Raw genomic sequence first — 12,635 nt, forward strand, 5'->3', positions numbered from 1 at the left:
AATATTGGGGTGCATATTATACTTTGTCAAGAAGGCCAAGGGTTTTGTGTACCAAAATGATGTGGTTCAATGACTAAGATGATATTGGTGATGTAGACACCAGATGATGACAGGCAGCAAAAGTTAGTTCAGTTATGTGAAGAATTCACTCTTTTGCAAAAGGTAGGTTTATTTAGGAGAAGGGGTTATAGATAAAATGGAAGGGATACAATAGGCATCAGGAATGGTAAATATGAAATAGAGTGGGAGAGCATATGAAAGACAAGTTCCTCAGTTCCTCAGAAGAATTCACAATTCCTGTAGAAAGGGAGCACCCTATGAGGTATGCCCTTAGCTGGCAGGCTAACCCTTGAAAGGAACTTAGTATACTGAAAGAGTTAGTTGTAAGGAGAAGTGGGATTGAGAAAAGTATAGTGGAGTTAGAGATACCATATGGCATGGGGGAAGGATAAAGAGAAAGACACTGAGGCAGAATGCCATGGTGGAGTGACCAAAAGAAGACGAGCAGCCATGAGATGACCTGTAAGATTTTTTTATTTTTTTTTATTATTTTTTTTTTTGCTGAGGCATTTGGGGTTAAATAACTTGCCCAGGGTCACACAGCCAGGAAATGTGTTTGAGGCCAAATTTTAACTCAGGTTCTCCTGACTTAAGGGCTGGTGCTCTACACCAACTAGTGGCCCCCATAACTAAATTTTATAGGTAAAGTTTAACCTAAGGGACATTTCTGACAGGGCATTCTTTACACAGAGTGGGTCTCAGGAGTTAGATATAACTTAGATTTCAGGTTGGACTAACTTCCCAAAGGGTGGGACCATGGAGTTAATCTGATCTCTATCAGTGCCTTTTCCCTGATTGCCTCCAGGATCAGTTTTTTAGTTCTCTTTATCCAAAATACCATTCAGGACCGAATTAGTCATATATTTCAGAAAACACAAGTGAAACTGTTCAGATCTATTACAACCAGAAGGAAAAGGGAAAAATAGAAAGCATTCACCTGTCACCTCTTGAAACCTCATAATGAACATTTTCCAGGAATGTCAGTCCCAAGCCAGAACTACAGCTGCTACAGGGAAAGTTTGGAAGAAAGAGTATCAAGGATACAGGAACACCCAAGAATTGGCAGCAATTACTGTGATGGACAGAAATCCTTGGAACACCAAATTCCAAAGGATAAAAGATAAAAAGGTTTACAATCAAGAATTTACTGCCTCAAAAGCTGAGTATAATCCTATAAGGTGACAAACTTTCTAACATTGCTGACAAAAATACCAGAGTGACTAGGAACTTGGAAATTACACAGGCATAGAAAGAAATCTAAAAAAGTAAAGACATCTGAGCAAGTTTTTGAAAAGGGCTAAATGTTGATAAAATGCTTACCTTTTTAGAGGAAAAGGAGTAACATGCATCCCTTCAGAAAGTTAACGTTACCAGTGCTCATTAAATAAAACAAGTCTGGAGTTAGGTTTCTCCATTTTGATAAAGTTAAATCTTAATTATGTTATAGATCTCTTGACAATCTGGTGAAGTCTATGGACCTCTTCTAAAAATATTTTGGGGCACAATAGTTAGAACACCAGCCCTCAAGTCAGGAGGATCTGAGTTCAGATTTAATCTCAGACACTTTAACACTTCCTAGCTGTGTGACCCTGACCAAGTGACTTAACTCCAGTTGCCTCAGCCAAAAAAAAATATTTTTAAAGGCATAACATAAAATACATTGAATTATAAAGGAAACCAATTATATTGAAATAAATCTATTACACTTTTTTTTTTGTAAGTTCATGGGCCGTTTGAAATCTATCCATATAACTTTTGGGGGCCCGTGGACCCTAGTTTACACCCTCTTTATTTTTCTTGCCTTTTTTTTTTGAACAGCTTATGTGTAGATGTTTTGCTTGACTTAACACATAGAATTGATAACATATTGCTTGCCTTGTTAGTGGGTAGGAGTGAGACTGGAGAGAATAATTTGAATTTGAATTTGAAATGCAATTTAAAAAAAAATGTTAAAAACAATAATTTCCTCTCCTCTCCCCTCCGCTCGGCTCGGGTATGCTCGGCTTTGTAACTGTTCCATCTTCCTTTTCTCAGCAGTCAGCATATTGCTGCGCATGCCCATTCCGAAACTCGTCTTTTAAACTTCCGAGAACGGCGTCTGCTGCCCTATATTCAGCGCTCCGGAAATAGTCTTTGAGACTTCCGGGTGTTGTATTTCTGCTGTGCGAGAGCACCAGGACTAGTTAGATCGAAGGTAGAGAAAGTGAGCGCGTCGAGATGTCCCGAGGCTCCAGTGCCGGATTTGATCGGCACATTACTATTTTCTCTCCAGAAGGTCGCCTGTACCAAGTAGGTGAGTGTCCTGGTTCCGCCACCTCAGCGGAATTACCCCCGTCATGATATGGCCTGGAGTCGTGGCCGGCAATGCAGCCGGGAAGCGCGCCCACGCTCCAGCAGGCCTGGGCGTGTGTTGGGCTTCCCCAGGTTTCAGGAGCAGAACCCGTTTGAACTCGGCTTCTTTTTTTGGGCCTTGTTTTGAGAGATGGTCCCCGAATGGGAGAAAGGCCAGGGTCTCGACCCTTTTAGGACCATGATCCTTAGAAAGTGCGGCCTCAGGTCCCCAAATCTCGGGTGTGGGAAGTAAAGAGGACGGGAGGGAGGGAGGAGGATGGCAAATCTGGGTTGTGCTCCTTAGTACAAATTAAATTGTAAAGTAATCCGAACTTCAGTTATTTAATTTGTAAAACGAAAAACTTGGGCTAAATAATTTCTGAAGTCCCATGCTAACCAGGTGCCGGGAGAATTCGAGGGCCCTCGAGACCGTCACATTTTAATAGGGGGACACATACATTCACAAGTAACTGATAAGGATTTCATTGACTAGCTTGAAAGAATACATAAGTAGAAAAAAGAGACTTCTGGGTTAAGGCACATTTTTTCCGAGTTATTTTACTAACTTGACCCAGTCATTCTGAATCCTGGTAGAGGTTACTAGAGAACAAGAAAATGAAAGTAGTTGCAGCCAGTATGATTATTATCTTGGTCATTATATTCTACCACCCCCCCCACCCCCCATCTCTGTGCCTTTGTTCTCTCTCCCTACCTTGTCTTTTGGAACCTATGGCTTCCTTCAAAACTCAGCTTAAATGCCCTCTTCTTAATGGTGCTATTTGTGTTTTTTCCCCCTCATTTTCTAATGCTTACTCCACTCTCCGCCTCACCTTCTCAGAAAGTCCCACTACCTTATATTTATTACCATCTTATTTATGTGCATATTGTTTTCCCTTATAGAATATAAGCTTCTTGAAGTCAGGAACTATTATGTTTTTTTTTTTTTAATGTCCTTAGAGCCGTGTATAGTATCTTAATATGCTTAATATTTATTATTTGTGTTTATTTTATTAAAGTATTATACAATTATAAATAACATGATTACAATCCTTGTCTTCAAGTAGTTTATAATCTGATTATAGGGAAAGGAGTATGACTTAAATCTCTAAGTATGACATCATAATGGGTTCTGACAGGAGCAAAGAAAATACTCTAGGTAAAGTACCAGGGAATGATTACTTTTACCTGGAAGAAGGGAAAAGTTTCATAAAGAGATAAAATATTAGTCAACAAATGGGAACTAGGAGCAAAAATGATTTGAATTTGGTTATAAGAGGTGACCTTAGAGCTGCTTCCATACATTGCAAGAGTTGAAGATATAGATATATCTCTATATAGAAATACAGAAAAGGAGGCAAGTACATATAGATAATTATATAATTTTTCAATGGACAGGAGAAAAAATATTAACTTTCATCCTGTAAACACAGCCTACTGTGTGTCAAGTTCAGGGTATTCAGAGACAAAAACAAAACTATTAGTAATCCCTACATATATATGTGAAATAAGGATTTTGACTCTCTGGAAAGGTGTGGTAGGTTAAAGAGAATAAGTATTTCCTCCCCTGTCTGGAAGGAGGGGTGATTAGGTTTCCTCCACAGATAAAATGACTGATATAGTTGTTTGGTGGGGGTGGTTGTCCTTACTGTAGCAAATACCTGTTCTTGTCCATCTCCATTTTAGCCTAAGTTTTTCTAGGGTTTTAAAAATTCAGTAAAATAATCATTTCCATAAATACATTGCAACTTTGGCTTAAATTTTTTTCCCTGGGAAATTTCCATCTATAGCCTACATGTAATTTGTGTCATTCTCCCATTCCTTCCCTCCCCCCCCACTCACTCCAGTTTCACAATCCTAGAGTTTGGAAATCAGTCTCATTACATTTCACCTGGTTCATTGGCAAGTTGAATCAAAGTGAGGAACTGCCTTAATTTCCTCAAGATCTCTGTTTTGGTAGCTGGCCATGCTATTTCCTTATCTCCTTTGGCTGGTTCTCTCATATCTCCAACTTCCTTTGCGGTCATAGTCTTTGTTTTCCCTCCATTTCCAAGAGAGGTAGGGAGCTTCTTATTAGACAAGGTGATCTACTTGTAGTTTCTTTATGCTGTGTCATTATTTAGCCCCATGTTACCAGCCAGTTCATTCTGGCCTTTTAAAAATCTCTTATTTGGCATGGCAGTTCTTGACATTATTTTCACTTTTAATTCTCTATTTTCTCTCAATCCTCTTTTTCTGTTGCTTAGGTATGCAAATTTGGGAAGAATGGGGTTATAACCCACTGGGACTGGAAGGAAAGATATATAAGGATATGGAGAAGAGTTTGAAATTCACCTCAGATTCCCTTGGACATCAGCAAAGTCATCTACTGATAGCAAAGGGAATAAAAATAAAATTGAAGGCTTAGGAAGGGAAGTTTGGAATAGCTGGTGTGGGGAATGTAATAGTAAGAAAAGAAGAAAAGCATTTTGATGAGGACAAGTTGAGGTTAGATAAATTTGTGGTTGACCCAGTCTAGATAATTGCCTGAGGCAATTTAGGAATAAGAATGGAGGGGGGTATAGATCTGAATTACCAGGGACTATGCAGAAAATTCTAGGGCAGATGAAACGATAAGTGCTATTAAATCATTGTTCTTAGAATCTTAATCATATAGAATGTTAGTAAAGACCTACCAGGAGACATAATACAGACAGGCCTCTCATCACCATCAGAGGAAAATAAGATTCTCAGAGTTGATAGATTGGGAAAACATGTGCCCCTCCCGGGGACAAAGAACAGGAAAGGAATGAGGAGTGAGAGAGGTGAAAAGAGATTGTGAGCAGAGTTGAAAATTTCATAGTTAAAATTTTTTTAAAGTGTGATTTCAGAATGAAGGTGAGATTTAAGGTTTGATCCGCAGGTATCTAAAAGAGAATAAGAAGTATTCAACACATTTGTGAAGTTAACATGTAGAGGAAAGAATAGGGTGGAGAGGAAGACCTAAGTCAGATGTCAAGATGTGGGAGAATCGTGATGAAAGTCACAAGGATTGGAAGAGATGGTTTAATATGTGACATAAAATTGACTTGCTACTTTTAATACACCTCAGTTAATTATCAAGAATTTGATTTCCTTCTTAGAATTCGAAAAGACTGTCGTAATGATGACATTTTAAGAAACCTAAGTTTCTTAAAAATCAGTTATTTGAGGTAATTTTTGTCTGAATAAATGGTTTTTAACAAGAAGTATTCAAAATCATTCCAATACTCTTAGATCTGCCCATTGTAGTGGGTGCTAAGTTGGGGCAACTAGATGGTGCAGTAGATTTTTAAAAATTGAGTCTGGAACAATTAAGAAGATTTATCTTCCTGAGTTGAAATTCAACCTTAGATACTTATTAGGTGTGTGACTTTTTGCAAGTCACTTAACGCTGTTAAGTGTTTGGAAATCCCAAATGGGATCATAAAGTGTTAGGCACAACTCAGACATCAAACTATTATGCTGAGAAAGATACACAATTATTAAGAAGTGGTGTCTGTTTGCAAAATATACCAAATCACTTTGTTTCTTTTCTTCATTCTTACCTGTTTAGCTCAGTTTATTGGAAAAGCAGCTACCTTCATGTATCAAACCAAATAAAGGCCAGGAAGAAACAATAAGTGCTATTAAGTCATTGTTCTTAGAATCTTAATCATATAGAATGTTAGTAAAGACCTACCAGGAGGCATAATACAGACAGACCTCTCGTTCATCACCATCAGAATGCTTCACGCTTCAATGGACAGCCATTAGCTCAGACCTGTAGAACTGCTCACAGAGTCACTAATACAGGGGTTATCCTGCTTTAGCATGCTTATGAAAAAAATGGATAAATTCAGGAAGACTAGAGGTATGACTCTTAGACATATTCAAATCAAATATTCCCTTCCCACATATATAAAGAAAACCTTTTGGGGCCTCAGTTCCTTCACCTCTAAATTTCTAATCCAGTGACTTCTGAGGTCTCTTCTAATTGAGATTCCATTATATTTGTAATTAGCTCTGTACTTTTTGCTAATTTTTGTTGGTAGGTTAGAAGATAGAAGAAGTGGTAAGTGGTAATTATTGTGGAGAGAAAAAGAAAAGTGATTGTTCTGTGTATTGTTTGGAGTTAAAGTATATGGCTGAACATGCATTTTATATATTTAAACCATGGCAATTCACCAAGCCTAATACATGCAAAATACAGTAAGGGATAAATGGTTCCTGCCCTCATGGATTTACAGTCTGGTTAAAAAAATAATAAAATAAAATAAAACAAGCAAAGAGAATCTGGTAAATACATGAGAGTTACACAGTGCTGTGATAGTTTGATGGAAAGAAAAAAACACTTCTAGCTGAGAAGTCATTAAAAACTTTAGAGAAGACATCATATTTGAGCTACTCATAGTCTCAGTAGGTATTCTCAGACCTGAAAAGTATTCAAGAGGCTGAAAAGATTGGTTAAAGCTTTCTTTTAGAGCCTTTGTGAGCAGTGGGAAGAATTTCAAGGTTTCTGACTATTGGAGTAAAATTTTTTGCATTTATACCAAAGGAAGATTATTTTAGTTTTTAGAACGTAGTGGAAACAAAATGATGTAGGGAATGTAGTTAAGAGGTAACAGAAAATGAAAGCAGTGTGAATACAATGACAACTCACTAATAATTCAGTAAAATTACATAGCCTTTTAAGTTTTCAAAATACCAACAGGCAGCTAAGTAGGCAGTGGATAAAGCACCATCCCTGAAGTCTGGAGGACCTGAGTTCAAATCTAGCCTCGGGCACTTAACACTGCCTAGCCCCTGGGTAAGTCACTTAGCCCCAATTGCCTCAAAAAAAAAAAAAAAAAAAAAAAAAAAGGTTTCATACCACCTTTTACAAGTAGGCTGGTTAATCTTACCTAGAAGGCATCTATCTTCAAGGTCAACTAGTTTAATTACTTCATTTTATAGAGGGGAAAAGGATCCACAGAGGTCAAAGTTACTGATACAATTAGTTAACAGCAGAACTGGGATTAAGATCTAGGTCTCCTAGGACTCTTAGTCACTTGTTCTATCCCCTCTATATCCTTGTTTTAAGATAAGTCAGCTGAAAGAAATTTTAAGTGATTTGGCAGTGGGTAGTCAGTACTTGGGTCTGATTCAGAATCCATTGTTCATGTTTCTACTGTTAACTGATGGGGAATTTTAAGAGAAAAAGCGTGTTTAGAGTTTTGAAAAATAATTAATTTATAGTTTGTAACATTGAGTTTAAAGTGTTAGTGGACATCAGATAAAAATGTTCATAAAATAATTGGATATTTAGATCTGGAACTTGAGAGTGATCAGAGAACAGATTTAGGGAAGAGTTAAGAAACAATACAACACAAACTCATTCCAGGATACTTGAATGGGGAATATGTTTTAATTAGAAAAATGAATGTTTAAGTTAGATTTTTAAAGCTTCTTCTTCTTTTTTTTTTTTTTTTTAAAGTATTCTGCCTAATCTTTTTTCCTTTCCTTGGGTGATTTTTGTTTTCCTACTATTAACTTTCATTGAAGTAGAAATAGTGCTTAACTTGGAGTCTTGGTTAAAACTTGGCCCTGTTTGTACTTACGACTTATTATCAGATTAACTTGTTATATGACCAGCAAGTTAAATTGATCTTATAATTGGTCTTCCCCCCCCCAAAGTCTCTCCCCACTTTATCTTCTACATAGCTTCCAAAGTGATTCTCTTAAAGCCTGGGTCCTATGCCTCCAGGATCATGTAAGTTTCTTTACAACCTGCTTTCTTCTTACTGTTTTCAGGTTTCTCACACTTTACTCCCTTTAACATTCATTCTACAGTCCTGTTTTTTTACAGAGGATGCTCCATTATCCTTTGTAGTGCCTTGTACTAGCTGTCCTCATCTATTTCTTGACAATCTTGGTTTCTGTTAAGATTCAACTCAAAATGCCACATTTGAGTCTGTCTTTGTTACCTTACTTTTCTATGTATCTTACATAAACTTATTTATTTACGTGTTGCCTGCCTCATTAGCATGTAAACTCTTTGAAGGATGAACTATTTTTGTTGTTTCTCTTTTTATCCTCACTGCTTAGCACAGTGCTAACAGGTAGTAAGCATTTAAATAATGCTTACTGATTTATCACATAAGGTCTTAATGTTTCTTTTTTGTTTTTGTATGTTATTCATCTGGAGGCATTGGGGAGTTTTAAAAAGAAATATTGTTTTATTAATTTTTTAAAAATTAAATTAAAATTTAAAAAGTTTTTTTTCTCATTACACATATGTATTAACTTTTTTAAAATAAAAAATAAACTTCTTTTTTTCGTGTTTTATTACAAGCATTTTTTATTTGTATTATCTTTTATATTTTTACTATCTTCATTTATACCTTTACCCTGTATCATCCAAAATAGCAATCTGTTGTAAAAAGAATAAAAAAGAAAGAGGAAGGAAAAAAAAAACTATCCTAGTTTCACAGTATATAAAATATTCCAGACCCATGACCTTCTATCTCTGCAAAGAAGGCAGAGAGGGTCATTTTTTCCCTCTATTTTTAGGGGTCAGATTTGATTGTTATAAAAACATGAGTGTTCATTTTCTCTTTTTCTCTTTTCTTCCCTTGCTTACCATTTTTCCTTCTTTCTCTCTTTTCTTTCCTCCTTTCTCTCCCTTCTTAACTCTCTCCTTTCCTTCCTTCATCTCTCCCTCCTTCCCTCTTTTCCTTCCTTCCTTTTTTCCCTCTTCTTTTCTTCTTTCTTTCTCACTTTCCCTCTCGCTTTTCTTTAACCATTTGTATTTTATTTTATTTTTTAATTTTATAATTATAACAATTTTTTTTGACAGTACATATGCATGGGTATTTTTTTTTTTTACAGCATTATCCTTTGTACTCATTTCTTTTCCGAATTTTCCCCTCCCTCTACCCCTTCCCCTAAATGACAGGCAATCCCATAGATGTTAAATGTGTTACAGTATATCCTAGATACAATATATGTGTGTAAAACTGATTTTTCTTGTTGCACAGTAAGAATTGGATTCAGAAGGTAAAAGTAACCTGGGTAGAAAGACAATAGTGCAAACAGTTTACACTCAATTCCCAGTGTTCCTTCTCTGGGTGTAGCTGATTCTGTCCATCATTGATCAACTGGAGCTGAATTAGATCTTCTCTATGTTGAAGATATCCACTTCCATCAGAATACATCCTCATATAGTACTGTTGTTGACATGTGCTGGAACTCTATCTTTCCAGAAATCAGCAGGAGTCAGGATCACTAAACGTCTTTATTCTAGATCTTTACCGTCGCCTCCAACGCCAGGTCACGAGTGCAAGTGAGCGAGAGTTCCACCACCCAAGTTTCTCTTGCTCCTCCCACACAAGTCACTTCCCTCTCTTTGTCTCACCAATCAAGTCAGCACAGAACAGCTGGGGAGGGTCAACCTTAAACAAGTTAATAGGGAACCTTCCAATTGGCAATTAGTCTCACGTGCTTCATCATTCAAGTGCATTGCTCAGTTCTAGCCCTTTACATCTCCCGCTTTCTTTTGTTTTAGACCACAGGAGGTCGCGCCATCCCTGACCTTTCAGGGAGATGAGAACCCCAAAAAGGAGGTGATCACGCCCCCCCTGACTTCTCAGGAGGGGAGATGAAAGCACTAAAAAGGAGATAATCACGCCCTCCCTGACATCTCAGGAAGGGAGATGAGAAGCACCAAAGAGAAGTGGGGATTTGCTAGCGGGTTTCTGGATTGAAGGGCCTTATTAGAGACAAGTATGCACAAACCCATCAGCATGGGAGTTATTACACAAGCACATAGCAATAACGCAGAGGCTATTAGTGGTGACTCTCCCCACAATCAGTGCAGACTCGATGTGGTGTAACAAACAGGAATTGTACATGCAAATAGTGATATAACAAACAATATAAATCAACATGGTATTGTAAGAGATTTCCAGAAGTCCTAGAAGGAGGGTATGTAGACACCAGACACACATACCCCTTCTTCAGCAACCAAGAAATAGTCCAAAACCAATCTATTGTCCATTGCTTCACTGTTAGGGAATCCAATGATCCCCACAAGTTTTTGAAATCCCACATCAGTCTTTTTATATGTTAGGGAATCCAATGATCCCCACAAGATTTTGAAGTCCAGCAACAGTCTTATGATGCCTCAGAGAATCCAATGATTCCTGAGGACTTTCAGTCCTAGCAATAGTCTTATGATGCCTCAGAGAATCCAATGATTCCTGAGGACTTTCAGTCCTACAATAGTCTTATGATGTCTCAGAGAATCCAATGATTCCTGAGGATTTCAGTCCTACAATAGTCTTATGATGTCTCAGAGAATCCAATGATTCCTGAGACTTTCAAGTCCTACAGTCTTATGATGTCTCAGAGAATCCAAGTCTTATTCTTATCCAAGAATTTCAAGTCTTATGATGTCTCAGAGAATCCAATGATTTCTGAGGATTTTCAAGTCCAACAGTTTTTGATGTCCATGGGTCAAACGCCATAACTGCCAGGTTCTTTCAGTGGTGGGCACAGTCAGCAATGGAACCACCCGATGTTTCTTGGGCCTTCTCCTTCGTTTCAAGGGTCTGCTCTGTCTCTCTCCGATGGACAAGGCGAATACGGCTCGTTGGCACCCATCTGATTCCTTCTCCATCTGTAGAGATACAAGCAAACCCTCTCCCCCAAGCAGTTAACCTATCTGGTCCCTTCCATTCACCACTTTCTGGGTCTCTCCACATCACTTGGCGATTATCTAAAGACAGTGGAGCTGCTCGCACTGGACACTGCCCTTCCGGTGAGTTATAAAACCTGTCTGCTGGAGCCAGTGCATCTTTGTCAAAAATTAAAAAATTAATGGTATAAAGAACTAAATTTAGAAGTTCTCTAGGGTTACCCGTGGCTCCCCCTTTCTTTTGTTTTTGGAGGAGTGTCTTAATATCTCTGTTTCTTCTCTCTACTATTGCCTGCCCTTGAGGATTAAAGGGTATGCCCGTGATGTGTAAAATCTTATACTGTGCACAAAAGTGTGTAAAATGTTTAGATGTATATGCAGGTCCATTGTCTGTTTTTATTGCTTGTGGCACGCCCATAATTGCAAATGCTTGTATAAGGAATTCAGTGACCACTCGGGCTGTCTCTTTTGCTGCTGGTATTGCAAATGTGAATCCTGAAAAGGTGTCTACCACGACATGGATAAAAGATAGACGACCAAAAGATTTATAATGGGTCACATCCATTTGCCAAATTTCATTAGGTCTCAAACCACGAGGGTTCTTCCCTGGAGGGAGTGTAGGAGCATGGAAAGGAAGGCAAGCTGTACAGGCTTTTCCTATGCTCCTAGCTTCTTCTCTTGTTATTCCAAACTGCAAACGTAAAGCTTGGGCAGCCTGATGATATTTAGAATGAGACTCTTGTGCTTCTTGAAATAAAGGAGTACTGGCCAGCATGGTTAGAAGGCTATCTGCCTTTGAATTACCATCAAAAATAGGACCTGGAAGTCCACTATGGGAATGGACATGCAAAATATAAATCTTACCTGGATGCTTTCTCACTTGCTCTTGAAGCTCTTTAAAGAGCTGATATATATTGGAGGCTACAAATTTTATTTGGGCTGTGGCAATTCTTTGTACCACACCTACTGAATAGGCTGAATCATATATTATATTTATGTCTCCCGGATAATAAGCAAGAGCTAGAATGATTGCATACAATTCATTCTGCTGAGTGGACTGAAAAGGAGTTCTGATTACTCTCTTTATAGTTAAGTCACGAGAATACACAGCGCAAATATTATGTTTGGATGCATCTGTAAAGATAGTTGGTCCTTTAAGAGGAACTTTAGAAACCTTTTCTTCAAGAATCCATTGCCAATTATGTAGCAGTCTGGTTATCTTTAATGGAGACCCGTGTGCAAAATTTGGAGCCATGGTTAATAAAATTTGCCACTCTGGGATGGTTTCGCAGCACACATTAACTTGTGCATTAGTATAAAAGGTATATATCTTGTCAGGTCTTGTCCCAGATAATTGTACTGCTCGTTTAATGGCCTTTAATAAAATTCTAGCCACAAGCACTGGGTAAGGAATAAGGCTTTGTTCTGGTTGTGCTGGGAGGTTCACCCACTCTATCACACTGTCTCCTTGATGAAGGACTGCTGTGGGGGCCTCTTGTGTAGCAAAAACTGATATTTCCAAGGGTTTTTGAGTGACTCTTTCAACCACATTGGATAAAGCCAGTTCAACTTG

The 12,635-nt window shown here is 38.0% G+C and overlaps 1 protein-coding gene across 1 annotated transcript in view; it reads left to right on the plus strand.

Moving 5' to 3' along the window:
• Positions 1-2,177: 2,177 nt before the first annotated feature.
• Positions 2,178-12,635, plus strand: part of PSMA6 (proteasome 20S subunit alpha 6) — a 41,025-nt gene continuing 30,567 nt past the window's right edge. Inside the window, exon 1 of the mRNA XM_074290688.1 lies at positions 2,178-2,353. Coding sequence (XP_074146789.1) covers positions 2,278-2,353 — 76 coding nt within the window. The 5' untranslated portion in view covers positions 2,178-2,277. The remainder of the gene's footprint in view (positions 2,354-12,635) is intronic.

Source organism: Sminthopsis crassicaudata, chromosome 2 (assembly GCF_048593235.1).
Source record: "Sminthopsis crassicaudata isolate SCR6 chromosome 2, ASM4859323v1, whole genome shotgun sequence".
Lineage (NCBI taxonomy): Eukaryota > Metazoa > Chordata > Mammalia > Dasyuromorphia > Dasyuridae > Sminthopsis > Sminthopsis crassicaudata.